This window comes from Moschus berezovskii, chromosome 10 (genome assembly GCF_049115385.1).
Source record: "Moschus berezovskii isolate FMDL1 chromosome 10, NW_MosBer_1.0, whole genome shotgun sequence".
Lineage (NCBI taxonomy): Eukaryota > Metazoa > Chordata > Mammalia > Artiodactyla > Moschidae > Moschus > Moschus berezovskii.
The window spans coordinates 93,867,361-93,888,640 of record NC_142469.1 but is presented as its reverse complement, the minus strand read 5'-3'; the positions used below and the strand labels follow the sequence as shown (position 1 = coordinate 93,888,640).

Here is a 21,280-nt window from a genome sequence, read left to right as displayed (position 1 = left end):
TGATGCCATCCAACCACTTCATTTTAAAGCAAGAACTACAATCCCATAGCCTCCAGAATGAAAACCACATTCACAGAAAGTCAAGCAAAACGATCACATGGATCACAGCCTTGTGTAACTCGGTGAAGCTATGAGCCATGCCATGCAGGGCCATCCAAGACAGGTCACGGTGAAGAGTCCTGACAAAATGTGGTCTGCTGGAGAAGGGAATGGCAAACCACTCCAGTATCCTTGCCTCAAGAACCCCTTGATAAAGTGAGATGACACTGTTTAAATCAAAGACCTTTTCAGCCCTAAGATTATATGAACTCTCTGATTCCAGCTCAGAAAGCAGAGTGGCTATAGGGTGAAAAAACTACTTCAGGTGCTGCAGGAAAGCATTCTCTCTTTGGGGGCCAGACATTTTTTAGGAGTGGTTACAAAAGGGTGGTGGTGGAGCGTTTTCTATTGATGAAAGTCTCTGTTGCTGCTTGGAATTAAAATTTAAACCGTGTCCTCTATTTGCATGGGACCTCGACGTGTTCCAGGTCAATTCTGGGAGCATGGGGGTTTAGTCTCACCTCATCCCTGCCTCCTATGATTGTAATTGCTCTAGTCTATTCATGCTCAGTCTGTGTGGGTAACAGATAGATACCATGCCTCAGGCTTGTTCTGAAGAATGTGTCAGAACATTAACTCTTTCACACTCACGCTGTCTTAAAACCACCTCAAATGCCCAGAACACATGTATCTGTGTGTTCTCATTGTGTGTCTGTGAACGTATGCACATGTACACAAACATCCTTTCCCCTGACCCCTGCATCCCATTAGTTAGGGAAACAATTTTCACAGCTCCCACCTATGCATGGGACTTCATTGGTCCAAAGGCACATCTGGGAGAGAGTGGGTCTGACATTCAGCTCCAGTCCTGTTCCTTCTCCTGCAATGATAGCTCCTGGTCCTCCAACCAGAGTTCAACAGGACCCCTTGACCTCAGACTTTGGCTGGTTCTCAGTTGTGAAGGATAGATCCCAGTCTGGGGTGCACCTTTAGTGGGGCTAGATGGTTGAAACCCAGCATGGAGTCTAGTTGCTATCTCTTGACCTCAAAACTTGTGAGCCTGAAAATTCTCCTTCGCTGAGGTTTTGTAGTATCGCAGATGTTGCCATTCTCTGCTTTCGAAGATGCTTCTGCTTCCTGTGCTGTCTGGTCCTGGAAGGAGGGGGAGGAGCTTAAGAGACGGGTTGGGATGCGTGCTCCTTTCTGTCCTGAGCAGGCGGGAGACGTGTCTTCTGTTGGCAGTAGCATCCTCTAGGGTGCCTGTTGCCGGCTTTCTGTCTGGGGTCTGTCCTCTGAAGTCTGTCTTTGCTCACAAATAGCCTCATTTTTTCTTTTCTTTAAAAATTATCTCAGGGCTACTTTATTTTTAAAGTTTTACTTCACTTTTCAAAAAATTTCTGATTTATTTAATTTTGACTCTATTAGGTCTTCGTTGCAGCGCAGGCTTTTCTCTAGTTGCAGCCAGAGGGTTCTACTTTTATTTGCAGTGTAAGGACTCTCGCTGTGGTGGCTTGTCATGTTGGGGAGCAAGGGCTCTAGGGCTCGTGGCCTTCAGTAGTTGCAAGATGTGGGCTCAGTAGTTGCGATTTCCAGGCTCTGGAGTATAGGCTCAATAGTCGTGGGCACACAGGCTTAGCTGCTCCGTGGCATCTTCCTGGACCAGAATCAAATGTGTGATTTCTGCATTGGCAAGCAGATTCTTTACCACTGAGCCATCAGGGAAGCCCCAGCCTCACTTTTCAGTCACAGTTTTTTTTTTTTCTCCCCTCTCATTTTCTTTTGAAAGTTGTGTTTCCTTAAAGATCAAAATCTGTATTAGTTTCTATTGCTGCTATAATAAATTACCACACAAATGTAGTGACTTAAAACAACACTGGTGTATTGTCCTGTAGTTCTGGAGGTCAGAAGTCTGGCCCGAGCCTTCCTGGGTGGAAATCAAGGTGATGGCAGAGCTGTGTTTCCTTCTGGGAGCTCCAGGGGATGATGTGTTTTCTTGCCTGTTTGGGTTTTTGGAGGCCACCTGCATTCCTTGGCATGCAGCCCCTTCCATCTTCCAAAGCAGCAATGGCCTGAAATGATGTACACAATGTGGAATCAGTATCCGTATCTGTGGTTTCCTGGGGAGAAGATCTGAAGCTTCCAATAGGCACTTAGAAGGTCTGTGATCCCCAAAACATAAAAACCACTGATATAGAGTGAGCAATGATAGGTAGTGTCGTGCTCTACAGAAGGTGCTAAGCCTCTCCATTAGCTCAGAGAATGTGAGAGGGGGGTCGTCTGTCCTTGCCTCTGGACATCTAGATTGAGAGAAGAAGCACAGAAATGACCCGGATGGGCTTGGCCAAGGTCAGCACTGACTCCATCAGACCCTGGCTCCATCCTGTGTTCTGACCTTGCCACCACTGTAGAAGTTTCCGTGGGCCCCGTCTCCCCAGGTCTTCAGAATGTGTAGCCCAAGGCTATCTGTTGTGGCTGAACCCAGCCTGGGGTGGCTGCTCTCTGAAGAGTGGCAGCGAGGGTCACTGACCAAATGCTTTTTAAAAGAAGTGGGAATGTATTTGTTCTGAGCACACAGTTCTGTTCAAGTCATTTCAATAGGACAATACCACCCAATCGGAGAAAGCAGTGGCAAGCCACTCCAGTACTATTGCCTAGAAAATCCCATGGATGGAAAAGCCTGGTAGGCTGTAGTCCGTGGGGTCGCTAAGGTTTGGACACGACTGAGCGACTTCACTTTCACTTTTCACTTTCACACATTGGAGAAGGAAATGGCAACCCACTCCAGTGTTCTTGCCTGGAGAATCCCAGGGACGGGGGAGCCTGGTGGGCTTCCGTCTATGGGGTCGCACGGATTCGGACACGACTGAAGTGACTTAGCAGCATACCACCCAATTTCAAGAGTCTTCCATCACCCCACTGTAACAACAAAAGGAGTCTATTTGGCTCTTATAAGCAGGAACATTCATTTCATTTATCATTTCCTAAGTGGCGGGTCAACTTCAGTGAGAATTCTATCAATAAGTTGCAGCGGTACAGGCATAATGTCTGGGAGGCCAGACCTTATGCTTGCCCCTAGTTTTGCCTAGTTTGGGTTCCCTGATGGCTCAGAGAGTAATGAATCTGCCTGAAAAGTGGGAGATCTGGGCTCGATCTCTGGGTTGGGAAGATCCCCTGGAGGAGGGTATGGCAACCCACTCCAGGATTCTTACCAGGAGAATCTCATGGAGAGAGGTACCTGACAGGCTACAGTCAATGGAGTTCCAAAAAGTTGGACACAGCTGAGCAACTAAGCACAGTTTTGCCAAATTCCTTGTATTTCATGTAGGAAACCAGGGAGGTCAGAAGCAGGCAACAGAACATGGGGCTTAGAGTCCAAAGACCTGAGTTCTGGCCTCTAGCCTGTGTGTGTTTGTGTGTGCTGAGTCGTGTCCAACTCTTTGCAACCCCACAGACTGTAGCCCCCCTAGTTCCTCTGTCCATGGAATTTTCCAGGCAAGAATATGGAAATGCATTGCCATTTCCTACTCCAGGGGATTTTCATGACCCACAGATCAAACCCGTGTCTTTTGCATCTCCCGTATTAGCAGGCAGATTCTTTACCTCTAGCACCACCCTGAAAGACGTCTAGTCTAGGACTGCCCAATAGAGGTTCCTGTGAAGATGGAATGTTCTGTACCTGTACTGTGCATTGTGGTGGCTGCTTGCTACACGGGGTGACCTAACGCTGGAAATGTGGCTGGCGTGGCAGAAGAGCTGAACTTCCAATTTTATTTCTTTTGAATTCACTTGAAGGGTAAATAGCCACATGTGGTGAGTGGTATGGTACATAACGGCTGGTATAGCTCCAGTTTCTCATCTTACCCACTGTGTGACCTCCTTGTGAGTCATCTGACATTTCTGAGCCCTGTTTATTACAATTAAGTGGCTGTGCTGAGTAATAATAGTCTCAAGTAGCTTTTCATTTCTGACATTCTAGGATTCAGGTGATTATTTTATGCATGCATGAAAGAAATAAAGGCTTTTTCTTATAAAGGAGGTTCTCTTCTTCTGCAGAGGTTCAGAGAGAGTAAGTAACTTGCTCAAGGTCACAGAGAAGTAAGTGTCAGGCTCTGGATTCAGTGCTCTTTCCATTTCCTCCAGCACTGGGTATATTTGGGCTGCAAATTCTGTACTATCTATGTTCTTAGCGCGGGCTACCTTGGGACCAGAGCCTGCCCGTGCTCCACCGAGCTCTCCCCAGGCGTGATGAGGCCCAGACAGGCCTAATCCAGGCAGGAAATGCTACATCTCACTCCTTCCCCAGGGGCCAGCACATCCCTCCTAGGGCTCCTAGCCTGTTGGGAGCCCACAGAAGGTCATGGGTGCATCTCATGGTGGCTCTGCCTGACCAGAAGCACAGAGACGGGTTTCCAGGCACAGTCTCTACACTTGCAGGGATGTGTACGTGGATGTGTGCACACGTGTGTACGTGCAGGAGACAGGGAGATGTGAGCTGAGTCCTGGAGTCGCTGTTCGCTTGGCCTTTGGGAAAAGGCCAGCAGGTTTTAAAAAGATGCCTTTAAAAAAATGAGACCATTGAAAGCCTGTGATCAGCCGCACAATGGTGTTCAGGAAGAACATTAATTCTTGCTGCCAACTCTTGTCAGCATTTTTCTTGCCTGGCAAACTCACAAATACCCACACATGCACTCACAAGTACAAGTGGTGAACACTCTGTAGGCAAATTTAGAAAGGAGCCATCTGAGGGCTGTCAGTTTGGGGAAAAACAACCTGGTAATTTCCCATCCTCTTACTGGCCTTGACAAGGGTTTCATCTGAATGTGCCCTTGCCTTGGGTTGTACAGGATTTTTCGTTCAACTTGTTGTTTACCTTTTTAAACTCTTAAAAACCTTAACAGGCTCTGGCACATGGTAGAGAAACGAATCTTCAGTGATGATATAGCTCAGATCAGCAATGGAGGTTTTTATCAAGGGCTACTGATGGGGGCACACTTCTGGGCAGGGGGTTCAACCTGGTTTTCAGCCTCTGAGTGGACTCTGACCGTGCTGACCTTGGGTTCCTAAGTCTGCACCCATTTCTCCTATTGAGATAAGGGAGTATCTTCTCTCAGAAGTCACCCCCTGGACCGGAGCTGGGGAGAGATTTCTTGGTGAAATGGGTATAATCTCCAGCTTCAGAGTGCTTGCAATTTAACCCCAAATAAGAAACACGATCCAATCAGTGTTGGGCCTTTATATCTCATACTGCAAAGGAATCACTGCTTAACTTTTCCTTTCGTCCCACCTCAAAACCACCATCTCGCTCTTCACAGGGCTATCTTGTGAGCTGCTAATTTCTGCAGAGATTTGGGCAATAGTTAATGATACAGAAGTGTTTAATTGGATTGTCAGTTACTGTAGATGGCTACACGCTAATGGGTGGATGCCCCTGGCACATTTGTCACGTAGGCAGAATTTGCCTTGGGCACCAACCCACTTCCCTCACCACCTCCCTTTATTCAAAACCTGCCTCTCCTCCGACCTTTTCCCAGGGCCCGCTGCTCAGCTTGCTGCCTGATGAACTGGTTCTCCCTGACTGTTAATAAGCGCTAGGGTCCCTCCCTCAGCTTGAGCATTTTACCAGCTGGTAATTTTTGTGCTGAAGGAGCTGCTGTCTGGATCCCAGGGGTGGAGACTAGAGAGGGGCAGGAATAAAGGGGAAAAAAATGGATACGGCGTCGGGGGAAGAGTTTGCAGCCCAACAGATCAGGCTGTGAGGTCAGCTGCAAGATCAGTGAGCTGGGCACACGGCTTTGCTTTAGTTTCCTCAAGGATGAAATGGGGCCACCGTCCCGTCCTCAAGGGCTCCTTGTAGTGGTTGAATCAGGCACGTGTGCAAAGTGGCCAGGCATGCAGACTCTGTTAGAAATGAGCTCTGAGAGGCTGGGGGCAGGTTCATTTGTTCGCTGCTCCCCAGGCCCCCAAGCACAGCGCCCCATTGATGGAGATGCTTGCTCACACCTGGATGGTGAGCAAGTGGAGGAGACACACAGGGGAGGGGTGCCTCTGGTTTCCATCCCTCCCTCTGAATGGAGGTCCTGGGCTCCCAGGGTGACTGATGAGCTTTATTAGCAGAGCTCTGCCAGCTCCCACACGGCGAGCAGGTCTCCCCTGCTTGTGGCATCAATCCTGCCATTGCCCAGGTTGTTCTGTGGCCAGAACTAGGGCACCAATGGTGGGGTTTTGAGGTTGGTTTAGGGAAAAAAACAAACAAACATGGTAAGGACTGAACAATAGATAATCTTCACATTTCAAGAGACCAAAAGGCTCTTGAAGCTGGGGTAGGGTCCGTGCAAGAATGGGAATGAATGAATAAATGTATCCTGAATGAAAATCCTCCATTCCAGAGAGGGCCAGTCCCTGACCTCCCTGAGCCTGGAATTCCAGCTGGAAGAGAGGGCACTTCTTAGGGAGACAGGGAAGGTCCTGGCTGCACTAATGGACAGACATGCATGTCCTCCATTCTTGCCTTGGCCGAGCTGGCCTAGGTAGTACTTAACCTGTTCTTTGGAGATTCTTGGTTGGAGTCTTGTGTCCGAGAAGCTGTGGGGTCAGTTTTCTTCGCATGAAGCTGTTGTGGCATCATTCCTTAGCTCTTCTCTTCCTGAACTCCTGAACTTCCAACCCCCTCCCCTCCACCTGCCTCCAGCCAGGGCCACTGCAGGCTGAGGTCCTGTCCAGAGTCACTGGAACTGGTCACACCTCTCATCTTTGTCCCCTTACAGGCACTGGGTTCCATTTACCCCCATCCCTGCCCCAAATCACACACCCATCAAAGGCATCAGGGATGGAAAACTGGCGTTTGAACAGCTGAACAGATATATAGATGTAGTCCCAGAAAAGAGAGCAACCAAGGAAAAAACTGTAGGGAATTCTCTGGCAGTCGGGTGGTTAAGGCTCCACGCCCCCAAATGCACAGGTTCTATCCTTGGTTGGGGAACTAAGATCCCACATCCCACACGCATGCCATAGAAACAAATTTTAAACAATTGTAGCAATGATTTGTTTTTCTGAGAACTGATTGAGGGTAGATATTACTGCAGGGCTTCCCAGTGGCTCAGCGGTAAAGAACCTGCCTGCAGGGAAGACACAAGAGACATGGGTTCGATCCCTGGGTTAGGAAGCTCCCCTGGAGGAGGGCATGGCAACTAACTCCAGTATTCTTGCCTGGAGAATCTCATAGACAGAGGAACCTGACGGGCTACAGTCCGTGGGGTTGCAAAGAGTCAGATGTGACTAAAGCGACCGAGCACGCATGCACAGACTTTGCTAGAGCCAAGAGATACCTGTGCTGGGGGGCAAGGTAGGAGTGTGGGTGTCATAAAATGTTCACATCACAGCTGCAACTTCATAGAACATAGACTTTATTTTCTGTGATACATGCAATCTCTTCACCACCTTTTAGGAACCAGGAAGGAGCAAGCTTCACACTTGCTCATGTGCGGTGGCTCAGCCTCTTCTGTCTCCTGAACGACTCCAGCTTCGTGTTTCCTCTCCCTTCTTCCGCTCCTCTCCCAAATGGCTTCTGGAAGCTTCTGAGACCTGGTGCTGGCTGGGAGAGGGGTCTGGGACCCTCACTGGACTCTGCTGCAGAGCGACTGGGCTGGCTGGGCTTCCGGAATGGTCAATAGAGGGAAATTGGTCCTATTTGGCCTTTGGGGGGGCCATACTGGCTTTAGTACTGTCCCCCTGTGCATGTGCTGTGCTAAGTCACTTCAGTCGTGTCCTACTCTTTGTGACCCCATGGACCGTAGCCCACCAGGCTCCTCTGTCCATGGGAATCTCCAAGAAAGAATACTGGAGCGGACAGCCATTACCTCCAGAGGATGTTCCCGACCCAGGGATCAAACCGGCGACTCATGTCTCCTGCATTGGCAGGTGGATTTTTTTTTACTGCTAGTGCCTCCTGGGATGCCCCCTGTTTGTCCACTCCCAGGCCACACACCATCCTCCAGGGGAAGCAGGGAATCCAGGGGTGTTGCCTCGGGCTCACCTAGATGCCACTTTTCTTCACGACAGCCCTGTAGTCCTAGGGGAGGCTGCATCTGCTGAAACCAGGATTTCTCTGAGAGGCTTGAGACTTGCCCAGGCTTTGCTGAGAGATAAGCCTTCAGCCCCTTGCTCATACCCGCCCCATTTGCTCATACCCGCCCCGGTGTTTCCAGCCTCTTCAGCCCCTCATCGGAGAAGGCAATGGCAAGCCACTCCAGTACTCTTGCCTAGAAAATCCCATGGATGGAGGAGCCTGGTAGGCTGCAGTCCGTGAGGTTGCTAAGGGTCGGACACAACTGAGCGACTTCACTTTCACTTTCACACATTGGAGAAGGAAATGGCAGCCCGCTCCGGTGTTCTTGCCTGGAGAATCCCAGGGACCGGGGAGCCTGGTGGGCTTCCGTCTATGGGGTCACACAGAGTCGGACACGACTGAAGTGACTTAGCAGCAGCAGCAGCAGCAGCCCCTCATGGCTCAGTGAGTGGGGCATGCCTGGGGGGTGCAGGGTAAGGACCCTGTGAATGGCTTCCACAGTCTTCCTCCATCTCCTTTCTTTTTTCAATTTCTGCTGGGGTGGAAAGGACTAGCTTTCCACTTCCTCTTCCTTTTTTTCCACGGACGGCCCCATTGATATTTTTCTGCTTGTTCTTTGCAGAAGCCTCACAGTCTAGCCTCAGCGGCCAAAGGGCTATTGCCCTAAGCTGGAAGACCCTATGGACCTAGGGGCTGAGGCCTGGTTTCTGATATGTCCCTGGGGTGTAGAGTCCTCTTGAGTCTCCACAAAACCCAGCTTCCAACACTATTGATGAGTGTTTCCAGACTCCCTTTTTCTCTTGACAAACCTGCACCCCTCCTAACCTGCTCTGAGAAAACAGCAGAAGGAGCCACGCATCAGAGAAAGCACAGATGTGAGGATTTGATGTGTTGGCCTTGCTTGGATGTGGAGAGGGTGCGAGAGTCATGGGGACCCTGGCTCTCTGGGCACCCAGCCACGCCCCTCCCACCTCCCCAGCTCCGCTTCACTCACTCCACACGCTCCAGCCACACTGTCCTCTTTTTGGTCCCTGGACGCAAACCTACATCGGGGTCCTTCCAGCCAACCCTTTCCTGCCCCTGGACTGCTTCTCCTCCAGCTGCTCACAAGACCTGCTTCTTCTCAGTCATTCACTCCTTCGGCATGTTCTTATTGAACCCTTATCAATGATCAGACACCACTGTGCTAGGTGCTGGGATTTTGATGGGCAGCAACAGGAACCTATGATTTAGAAATGCATGCATGCTAAATCATTTCAGTTGAGTTCGACTCTGTGACCCTACTGGACTGTAGGGTTCCATATGATTCCTCTGTCCATGGGATTCTCCAGGCAAAGATACTGGAGTGGGTTGCCATGCCCTCCTCCAGGGGGACCTTCCCAACCCAGGGATGAAACCAGAGTTTCTTATGTCTCTTGCCTTGGCAAGTGGGTTCTTTGCCACTAGTACCACTTGGGAAGCCCATGATCTAGAAACGGGGGAGCGATTCATCCCGTGGGTGGATGTGCACGTTCAGCTGTGGTAAGTGCAGGAGGGACTAGGATGTGTCCTTGCTGTGAGGACTTGTAACCGGGGAATCTGATGGGGCTGCGTTTCCTAAGGAAGTGGCGATGAAGCTGAGATCTAAAGGAGAGGGAGGAATGGACTGGGTTACGAGGGGGGGAAATAGTTGGTACAAAGGCCTTGCGGTGGGCGTGGAGGGAGGTGCAAGGCCAGGACAAAGGGCTGAGGGATTGCAATGGGGTGGAAGTCGTGAGCAGAGGGTGGCTAATCTAGCCTTAAGCTGGTCTGTGGCCCATCTGTGGCTGAGTTCACTGAGTGTGCATTCTCAGTATCTCAAATCCATGCCCTTGTCTCCCTCTCTAGCAAAACACTGCTGACCTCTACTGACTGAGTCTGAGGGACGTTTTAAGGGATGCTCTGGCTTCTCGGAGCAGCATTTGACTGCTTCTTGCTCAAGGCTCCCACAGTGCAGTCTCTTTTGTTTTACCCCCTTCCTTTCTTTTCTTTACTTTTAATTTTTAATTTATCTTTTGGTCTTAGTTCCAGACCAGGGACTGAACTTGGGTCCCCTGCATTGGAAGCGTGGAGTCTTAGCCGCTGAACACGAGGGAAGTCCCCTACCCACTTCTTTTCTGATCGATGCCTTTGGTCTGTTGTGTGATTGTCCTCCTCTACCTTTGACCAGCTGCTGAGCTCCGGAGCTCCTCCGCGCCCAGTTCCCCGGCCACTCACTCCCTGTCCAGGCAATTGGGCAGTTCTCTCCACGTGGTGGCTCCAACCAGTACTTAAACAGATGACTCACACGTTTTATCACCCAGACGTTTCTTCTGAACCCTGGCTGTTTATGTAATATTTCCATTTAGAGGTCACCAAGGCTCTTCCTATCTCAGCACATGTCCAAAACCAAACTCAGGATCTTTTTCTCTAAATCCTGTCTTCCTCCAGACCAGGGTCTGTCTCAGGGTCCTCCATCGCCCTTATACAAGCTGGAGATCTAGAAGCTCCTCAGTGTCTTTTTCGCTAGCATCCCTGTATCCAACTGATCACTGCATCTGGAGATATTACCTCCTGAGTATCTGTCTCTCAAGTTCACTCCTCTTCATCACCACCAGCTGGTGACCATCATCACCACTTCATCACCATCACCACCATCACCACCAGATCACCATCAGGTTCTGCTTTGATAGTCACTACAACAGCTTCTTAACTGCTGTCCACCCTCCATTCTTGCTCCTTCCAACTTGGGGCTGCCAGATGGAGCTCTGAAACATACATCAGATCAGCTCACATCACATAAGCATGCCTGCTCAGTTGCTCAGTCGCTAAATCATGTCCAGTTCTTTTTGACCCCATGAACTATAGCCCACCAGGCTCTCTGTCCATGGGATTCTCCAGGAAGAAGTCTGGAGTGGGTTGTCATTTCCTTCTCCCAGTGATCTTCCCAGCCCAGGGATCGAACCCTTGTCTCCTGCATTGGCAGACAGGTTCTTTACCTCTGAGCCACCCCACAACGTGTACCCCGGGTCTTAAAATCCTTCTACAGCTTCTTATTCCTCTTAGGAGCAAGACAGACCTTCAGTAACAAGTCCCTGACTGGTTTTGAGCATCCTTTCACACCACTCTGTCCTTCCGGCCTGCATGGATGATTTCAGTGGAATTTGTGGGGCATGTTGACCTTGTTACTTGGACTTGGGAAGCCCACCATCACATTGACAACCCTCTCTTGATTCTTATAAGCTTTGGTTAATAAGAGAAGCTTGTCTTTTCATCCTTGGAATGAATGTACTCCCCAAGGAGCCTGAGACCCCCTACATGTTATCACAAGCTAATTGGTTCGGATTAGGGATATATTTTGTGTAAAGGATGACCTATTTTCAAAACGCAGATTTGCCTGATTCCCTTTGATGATGAGACTAGGATCCAGACTATTCCCAGGAAAAATCACTCTTGAGAAACCCCGCCTGTTTCTCTACAGATCCCTTTGTTTTCTCATTGTAGCCATGGGAATAAAGAAATCTTCTCTTGCCGGGGAATCCAGCTGGCCGTGGACTGGTTCAGGGACAGAGGACACACCTACATCAAAGTTTTTGTCCCCTCCTGGAGGAAAGAGCCACCAAGGTCTGACGCCCCGATTAAAGGTATGCTCGAGTGGGTGCACTCTCAAGACGCACTACACACCTTTCCTCCGCAGCGCTCCCCACAGTTGCAATAGTTTTCTGCTTATTGTTTGTTTGATGATGTCTGTCTTCCTCACTGAACTCTAAGCTCCATGAAAGCATGACCAGAGTCCTAGCACCTAGTGTAATATCCGGCATGTCAATAGTTGTTGAACAGGAGATTGGGCGTATTTACTCTTTTAGTGTGAAAGATTAAGTTTTGAAAATAACTATTTTATAAATTTTAACACTCTGTAGAAAAAGTTGGTCTGCTTCCCACCCCTAATAGAGTATAGGAAATGAAAGACACATCCATTCTGTCCACTGATTATCTAGTCCAATCTCTTCATTAAAAAAAAAAGAAATTGAGATCCAAGGAATTCTTCATTTTTAATTCTTATATCAGCTAGGAATATTTTAAGCTACAAAGAACAGAATAAGTCATTTAAATAAACAGGTTTTTTTGTTTGTTTGTCTGGCTTTCTTATAAGAAGAGGTCCCATCCTGAGATATTACTGGTGTTGTTTCAGCCACATTAGCGATGGTATGACTGACCTCTAGAGATCCTGGGAGGTTTCATTGAGTTTTTCTTCCAGTCTTTTAACTGAAGGTTTTTGGTTTTGTTTTTAGTTGTATCAGTGTTTACCAATTGCTGCTTTTTCTCTTCCTGATTCTATTTTAAATAAAATGCTATTCTTGTTTTATAGTATCTTCTTGAATATTTCTAGACTAATACAGGCTTTGAAAAAGTTCTCTGAAGGTCCATGAATCATATTTCTTTTCTCTGATTCTCTTTGTTCCCTTCTCTTTTTCTCTCTGTGCTGTTAAATCTTCTTGCCAAAAGTCTGGTAATCCGTTGCTTGTTAGTGTTTACTTGTGAATAAAGAACCAGACTGGTTAAATATACACCTGTGCAATTTCCATGGACTTTCTCTCCTGCTATTTAGATCTTTCCCCAAAAGTCAAGGCTGACCTTTGACTGTGTTACCAGCAGAGTTTGCTTCATCGCACCCTGCATGCAACAGGCAAGAGGCAGCTGTTGGAACTGGAAGTGGCATTGCCACAGGGTGATGTTTTACTGTAGGAGGTCAAAGGCCTCCTCCTTTGCAGTTGCATCTTCACTTCCCTTATAGAGACGGGGACAGGAAAGGGTGGATGGGGCTGCCCCATAGTAACCCTTCAGTTAATCATCTGACTCCTCCCCACTCTCCACTCCTGCTAGAAAGCAGGGCTTTGCAGAGATCGGGCTGCACCTCTGCTTCAGCCTCTGTACACATTTGGGGGTTATGGCTCCCTCTGTATTGTGGGATCAGTATAATCCTACCTGCTTTCTGTCTTCCTAAAATTTATCAAAATTTGGTTTTGCTGCTGTTTTTTTATGTGATGATGGATCTCTTCCCCCTTCTGTACTTTTTCACTGCTTTTTCAATGAGATTATGAGAAGCCGGGGAATGAACACTTGTGTTCATCATGGACCACTCGTCCCAGATTACTCTTTATGGTCTGAATGTGGAGGATGGTGGCTTTCAACAGTTGTGCAACATTGTGCGATATATATTATGCAACACAGCATGGGTAAAGAGTGGGGAATTCACTTTGGGGTAGGGAAGAATTTTTAAACAAGCCACAGGAAGTGTCAGGAGATGGGAAAGACTCATACATTTGCCTACATTAAAATAAAAACTTCTGTTCATTAGTGGATACCACAAAAACAAGAGAATGAAAAGACAAGCCTCAGACGGGGAGAGGCCACACATCACATAGCCCTGATGAAGGATTACAGTCCAGAATCTACAGAGAACTTCTCCAAGCGAGTAAGACTGAAAGGACAGATAGAAATATGTGCTGAGGCATGAATAAGCCTTTGATGGAAAACACAAATGGCCAATAAACATATGAAGAGGTGTTCAGTTGTATTAGTAACCAGAGAAATGAAAACTAAAACCACAAGAGGCTACCTTATGCCCTATCTATCTACCCATCTATCTATACCCAATCTGTAAATAGACTGGGAAAAATTTAAAAACCTGCAAATGTCAAGTGCAGGCAAGTGCGTCTTAGATGTTGTGTTGAGTAGTAACTTGATATAACTACTTTGGAAAATGATTCAGCATTGTCTCGTAAGGCAGTTTTCCCTACAACTCAGCAATATCACTTCTTAAAACAGACCCTGGAGAAATCCTATCTCCTGTACAGGGAGACTTCTGTGCAAAACTGACAACCTTGACATGGCCAGACCTCCCCCACACAATGTTCAACGAAGAAACAACTTGCATAGGATATATGCACGAGGACTCCATTCGTGTAAAGTCTGGAGGTTCATAATCACGTTGGAAATAATCCTGTTGAAGGGTACATATGTATGCATCCTAAAAAGTAAAAGCAAGGGAATTATAAATACAAAGTTCTAAAAATTGGGTTATCTTAAAGGGAGTGGAGGGAGACGTAAACTTCGAGCCACAGTGGGGACTTCAAAGCACGAACTGTGCTCTGTTTCTCAAAGGGAGTGCTGCACACATGGCATTTAACAAATTAATTATAAATCTAAATTGAAGTATAATTGACTTACAGTATTACATTAGTGGGCTTCCCAGGTGGTGCTAATGGTAAAGAATCCACCTATACTGCAGAAGACATGGGTTCAGTCCCGAGTCAGGAAGATCCCCTGGAGGAGGGCATGGCAACCCACTCCAGTATTTTTGCCTAGAGAATCCCATGGACAGAGGAGCCAGGCGGGCTACAGTCCATAGGGCCGCAGAGTCAGACATGACTGAGCACAGTTACATTAGTTTCAGGTAGACGGCATAGTGATTTGATATTTTTATGCATTATAAAATGATCACCATGCACACATGTAATTTTTAAAAAATTTTTGTGCTATTATATGCATTATGCACTTCTTAAAAGTCTGGGAACCATGTCATATAGCAAAGGACTTAGATTTGAGGGGAGAAACGATTTGTGAAGAACATGCTCATATTTTTCCACATTGGGAGTAACTGTTTCATGTGGAAGGAATTTCTTTTGTCTCCAAATTCGAAGCTAAGATCACAGAGTAGACCTTCCAGGTATGCAAATTTTAGCTCCTGTTAGGAGACCCTGTAACGCCTGCACCGCCTGAGACACACTCTGTCCTCCCAGGTTTCGTGGGGGCTCGCCAGCCCCACATGGACTGGTTCAGTCTCCCCACAGACGCTGTGAGGCAGGTGCAGGAGTCATTTCCCTTATTTTATAAATGTAAAACTTGATGTTCAGAGAGGGGCAAAGCACCCCAGTGTCAAGTGTTAGTCACCCAGTCGTGTCTGACCCTTTGCAATCATGGACTGTAGCCCGCCAGGCTCCTCTGCCCCTGGGATTTCGCAGGCAAGAATACTGGAGTGGGTTGCCACTTCCTTCTCCGGGGCATCTTCCCGCCTCAGGGATCGAACTTGAGTCTCCTGCTTGACGTAGATGGAGGCGGGGGGAGGAGGAAGAAGCGGGGAGGAGGGGGCCATCAGAGATCTGCCCGGGTCTGAGGCTGCTTCTGCGGCTGGGGAGTCCCCCCAGCCGGAGAAGATGCTCCATGCGGGCCCCCTGCGGTCTGCAGAGCAGCACGTGCTGGAGGAGCTGGAGAGGCAGGCGGTGCTGGTGTTCACGCCGTCCCGCAAGCTGAGCGGCAAGCGCGTGGTGTGCTACGACGACCGCTACATCGTGAAGGTGGCCTACGAGCAGGACGGCGTCATCGTCTCCAACGACAACTACCGCGACCTGCAGAGCGAGAACCCCGAGTGGAAGTGGTTCATCGAGCAGAGGCTGCTCATGTTCTCCTTCGTCAACGATCGGTGCGTGGTGCCCATGGGGTCCCGGGGTGCGTGGGACGGGGGCGGTGAGCGGCAGAAACCACTCCAACGAGCTCGGGCCCGCGGGGCTCAGTCACGGGCTCTAAGACACCCCCCTCCACCACCTCTGTCGCCCTCTCGGTTCTCCTCTCTTTCGCGACCAGCTTTCCCCTTGGGCCTGTTTGTCCCCACTGCCTGTGACCTTTCTGTTCCCATGCCCACATCCGGCTGACCCAGCACCCAGTTGCCTGACAGGTGTCCAGGCACGGGCAACATCCTTTTTAATTTGGGGCTGTTGAAAATCTTGGAACTGACCCTGTCTTAATACGGCTTGGTGGACATTTTCCAGAGAATCTGATTGATTTCATCTGCACGCCCTGGGTCAGGTCCACCGCGGACCAACCAGCGACAGGGCGGTGGGTCGGACGGGGAGGGTGTGGTCAGGGTCACAAGGTACAGACCAGAGAGCAGGTGCAGGACAAGGGCCTCCTAGCAGAGCTCAGGTGGGAGCAGTGATGGCTGGTCCTCGGCGGGCCTGATGAGGGGGAAGGGGAGGAGCCCGGGTGGGCGTGGTCACAGGGGTCACAAGGTGGGGACGGGCACAGCCGCTGAGACCTGGCTCCCGTCTCAATTTCTGTTCCAGGGAAGACAGCTCGGTCCTCATTCCTGGCTCTCTCCTTGGCTGTTAAGAATGTGGTCGAGGACAAGCTGCTCAGCTCTGTGAGGGCAGGGCGTGTATGTGTGTTATCTGCCACGGCCCCCAGCCAGCCTGGCACACGTGGGCACCCAATGGCAAGGAACAGTTGAGGATAGTGAGTGACTGTCACTGGCTACAGCCCTAGGGACAGGAAGATGGGGACAGAGAGGCCACATGGCCACTGTATCAGGATGCCTGCACCAACTCTTGATCCTGGAGCCTGGGGTGCTGCTTGTGTGGTGGAAAGAGCTGGAAGCAGCAGATGAGATTTCAAGCTGAGGCTCTGCCATTTACTGGCTGCGTGCGAACTCTCAACCTCACTGGACTGAGCGTTCTTCACCTTGAACTTACCACACTTTGGTTTAGTCAAGGGGCTTCCCAGGTGGTGCTAGTGGTAAAGAACCCACCTGCCAATGTAGGAAGCATAAGAGACGTGGGTTCTATCCCTAGGTCAGTAAGATCCCCTGGAGGAGGAAGTGGCTAACCACTCCAGTATTCTTGCCTGGAGAATCCCATGGACAGAGGAGCCTGGCGGGCTGTCCATGTGGTCGCAAAGAGCTGGACGTGACTGAAGCGACTCAGCACGCATGCACAGATTAGACACTCTTACCTCTTAGGTGATCTGGAGGATCAGAGAGGACTGTACCTTGTAGAGGCTGTGGTTACTCTTCGGTCAGGTCGGGACATGTGCCTCCAGGGGGGTGCTGGTGCCCCCACTATCCCCAGGCTCACAGTCAAGGAGGCAGAGGTTGGCTCCTAAGCCCCAGGGCAGATGGTCACAGCAGCTACCCTGCAGTAACCCCCATGGTCATGTCCACATTCACAAGGCTGGCAGCTCCGCCCTGGAGGAAGTCTGGCATGGCTGGTCATCATGGGATCCAGAAAATCCTCACTGAGGTCTGCTGGATCATGGCCGCCTCTGGCCTGGCGACAGCCCGGGGTCCAGGCCAAGTCCTCCTGATGCACTGGCCTCCGCTCAGGGCCTGCCCGGAGGTCCCCAGCTGCCAGAGTGCAGAGCCTGCTGCCTGCCCGAGGGCAAGGACGCCCTCCCTGCGCCCAGGGCATGTCCACAGGGCCGTCTTGGCCCAGCTCCCGGCTGTGAGGCCCGGGAAGGATCAGGAGGTGAAGCCTCAGGGAACTTTTAATAACTGCACTGGGTGGCTCCCCAGATTCTTGGTCAGGGCCCAACTCTGAGAAGCCGGCTGTGTAGCTGGGATCTCAGCCACAGAGGCTGTCCTCGGCCGGGGATCGCCCAGCTCAGGGCCAGTCTGGTGGATGTGGTCTACAGGGTGGGACCCCAGCATGACCCTCCACTCTTAGGGGGAAGCCAATCTGTAAAAACAGGCCCCTGATTAGAATCCACACCCTCTCTAGTGGAACCTTTGTATGACCTTCGAGTGTCTCCTGGGAATGAAAGTATTCATATAAAAAAAAAATAGATTGTGCTAAATGAGGGAGTTTTTCTTCTGAGAAATGTTTTCCCCCTTGAGCTCTGGGCTCTGTGGGTGTGTTCCCTTCTTCCTTAATGCCCGGGGAGGGAAGGGGCTGGCAGGGGGCAGGGTGGTGTCAAAGAATGACATAGTAACATTCCCCCTGCAGACCCCAGGTTTTCGGGGGGTGGGGTGGAGCCCAGGCCACACCTGTGTGCAGGCCGCACCTGTATCCTTTGCCTTTCTGACCTGCTGACTGGCCTTTCAGACTCTGTAAATTTTTTATCCTGCACCTGAGAGGCCCAGAGCTGTGGCGTGACACGGGAGAAACGGAGTTCACGGGACCAGAGGCCATTTGTGGCCCCACGGAGGTCTCCAGCCATCCGTTGAGGACACTGGAAGACAGCATAGAACCGCTTTCAGACGAAGTCCTGGGGAGACCTGGTGCACTTCTGCTTCATCTTTAGTGGCTAAAATCCACCTGGGAAATTGATAAAATGCAGATTCCTGAACAGCCCTAGGTTCTGTTGAAGCAGGTCTCTTGGGAGGCCCGGAGCCTGCCTTTTTCAAGGAGCTGCTGAGTGAGTCTGACGCTGCTGACTCAGCAGGAGAAACACCTGGACGAGGCCCAGGGCCACTGTCCTGGGAGCTGTCCATGCTGTGCTCTGTGCTGGTCAGTGTGGACAAAGGCTGCGTGTCTCTAACACACTGCAACTCCTGGGTGGAAGAAAGAGCCTCGAACCGAGGGGCCGGCCAACGTCAGGCCTGGCGCTGCCCTCCTCCCCTTCCACCAGGTGCCAGCGGTGAGTTTCTGTGTGGCTTGCAGTCACCCACCCCCATGCTTGTTTTCCAGGTTCATGCCTCCTGATGACCCCCTGGGCCGTCGGGGACCCACCTTGAGTAACTTCCTGAGCAGGAAGCCAAAGCCCCCAGAGCCGTCCTGGCAGCACTGCCCCTACGGTGGGTAGCGCCCCACATCTGTGGGCTCTGTTCAGGTCAGAAGTGCTGGCTGGCTGGTCAACGGCATGGGTTCTAGCCTGGGTTTCGATATTTCATGTTTCTAGAAAGGTGTAAGGTAATGTAGGCCGCGTCCTGTGTGTATTAATAAGCAGATGAAGAATACAGAGTCTCTGTCTACGTGTATACATTGCCTGATTCATCCGTAATTCACATCTTGGCAAATGTGTGTAACATTTGAGAAGGTTGTTATTGTGTCTGATGTGTAGTGTGTTGCTAAAAATAGACCTGTTAAGATTTGTAAAATAAGCAAATGCCTAATAGAGAACCAGAGTTTCATCCTGATGAGATGTTTGACGGTCAGCAGTGTGGGCTTCAGCCTGGGTTCTGCCCTTAGTCAGCTGTGTGACCCTGGGGAGGTAACTGAACCTCTCTGGATGGCAGTCAGAAAGCTGTAATTATTGTCATTGTAATGATGAACTGCCATCCCAGACGCCTGTTGCATAAGGCCTGTGCGGGCTGGATGCAGGGGTCACCCACAGAGCAAAGCCACGTCCAGGAACCAAGACTGCTGTCTGTGTGCACCTCCAAGCTCTCCTTTCTCGGTCCCTTCTTCTGGCACCTTGTGCCCCCATCCTGCCCCCACAGTCTCCCCTATGCTCCTACTTTGGTTGGTAGGAGACTTTGGTTGGTGCTATCCACTAAGAATCGAGGATTCTATCCCAGAGCCCTCCAGGGACGCCAGCCTTCTAGCTAGTTCTTTCACTGGCTTGCTTTAGCAAGTTCTCTAATGTACCCAGGTCTGGTTTCTTTGTGCCTATAAAAGTTTAGGACATTTTAAGTGATACTGAAAGTCATTTCTTGTTAGAATTAAGGTGCTCACACACACATTCTGGTGGCCCGTCCTTCTCCCTTCCACTCTCAGAAGGGCCCTGGTTTGGATGACAAATTATTTGATCACCTCTGTTGTAACAGTCTATAAGGAAGAGGACAAGGGATGTGGACCACGGGGGGTGGGGGCACACAGAGGGTGGGGGGAGGGAGGAAACCGAGTCAGCAGTGGAGGCCCATCCACATGCACCTACTCTTCACCCCCGAGGTTGGCAGGATCCACAGGATCCCTGGGGAAGCAGAGGCTGAAGGCCACTGGACCCAGAGATTTGGTCTCAGTTCCTGGTTATGGAGCCTGCAGACAAGACTTTGCCCTGAGCTGGTATCGCTGGGGTACTGTGTGCTGCGCCCAGTACCACGAGGAGCAGGGCGCTGCGCCCGCATCCATCCTGTCGGCACCCCAGGGCACTTCTCGCCCGCCACCTCCTCTCGCCCCAAACCTTGTAAGGCTGCAGCAGCCCTGGGGGCCTTCCCCCCAGGAATCGCCAACAAGAAAGGCGGCGCGGGGCGGCCGCTGCCGGGACCCCACGGGCGTCCTCACCCGAGGTCTCACCAGTGCCCCCTCCCCCCACCTCTGTCCCTTCCAGGCAAGAAATGCACCTACGGCATCAAGTGCAAGTTCTACCACCCGGAGAGGCCGCAGCAGGCGCAGCTGGCGGTGGCCGACGAGCTCCGCGCGCAGACGCGGGCCTGGCGGGGCGCGGGCGGCGAGGAGGAGCGGCGGGGGAGCGCGCGCGCGGCCAGCCTGGCGGAGCAGGGCGGCTCCCGGGACGCCCCCGCCGCCCGGCCCGGCCCCCGGGAGCCCGGCCCGCGCAGCCTGCCCACCGCGCGGCGGTCGGCGGGCGTGGCGACCCTCGAAAGCAGCTTCTCGCGGCTCTTCCTGAGTGACGACCCGGGGCTCCTCCGGGCGCCCCCTCGGGGCCCCGGCTGCGGCCTCGCGCCCGGGCCGCCCGGGTCCTTGTCGTCCCTGCCAGCCCCGCCCGGCCTCCTGAGCCCGCCCGGCCTGCGGGGTGAGCATGGCGCCCGCGCCCCGCAGAGCGACCGGCGCTCCCCGCGCCAGCAGCCCGGCGCCCCGTGGGTCCTTCCTCCAGGCGCTGGCCACCCCCCGGGCCGCTCGGCCTGGGACGACGGTGCCTTCGGGGGGCCCTTGAGGCCCGCGCCCCAGGCTGCAGCTGGCGAGGTGGACGCGCGCGCCCGGGCGCGCACCGCTCTCTGCAGTATCTTTCCGCCCCACGAGGTGGACAGCATCATGGCCCTGTTCCCCGAGCTCTCCGACGTGGCCAGGCTCATGCTTCTCATCCAGAGATTCCAAAGGTCCAATGCGCCCGTGGGGAAGCGCTGAGGAGCTAGTGGAAGCCACCGCGTGGGATGACAGTCTTGCTTTGTACCCTGACTGGGCTGGTGGCAGAGAACAGCCTGCACCTGGGCCTGCCCACTCTGTGGAGCCAGCCCCTTTTGCTTTAAAGATGGTCAGTTCCCTGGAGGAGGCCAGCTTCATCACCCTTTGTGGTGCCCATGGCGGCGCTTGATGACCTTCACTGATGACACAGGGGCTGCTGCTGAAAGTCCGTGTCCTGCAGAATAAGGTTGACCTTAAGTGGCAGGAGTGATTTCTCCTGCCTGAAGACTAGGAGGCCCACTGGGGCCCCAAGGTTTTGTCCAGAGCACTCCATGGCTGTTTTTGTCTAGCTACAACTGGGAGCCCTAAGTTGGTCACAAGATCA

General features: G+C 51.4%; 1 protein-coding gene across 1 annotated transcript in view; it reads left to right on the top strand.

The window, feature by feature from the left end:
* Positions 1 to 21,030, top strand: part of ZC3H12D (zinc finger CCCH-type containing 12D) — a 31,476-nt gene extending 10,446 nt beyond the window's left edge. Inside the window, exons 3-6 of the mRNA XM_055433143.2 lie at positions 11,606 to 11,745; positions 15,350 to 15,584; positions 18,562 to 18,668; positions 20,144 to 21,030. Of these exons, the coding sequence (XP_055289118.2) occupies positions 11,606 to 11,745; positions 15,350 to 15,584; positions 18,562 to 18,668; positions 20,144 to 20,898 (1,237 nt within the window). The 3' untranslated portion in view covers positions 20,899 to 21,030. The remainder of the gene's footprint in view (positions 1 to 11,605; positions 11,746 to 15,349; positions 15,585 to 18,561; positions 18,669 to 20,143) is intronic.
* The last annotated feature ends 250 nt before the right edge of the window (positions 21,031 to 21,280 follow it).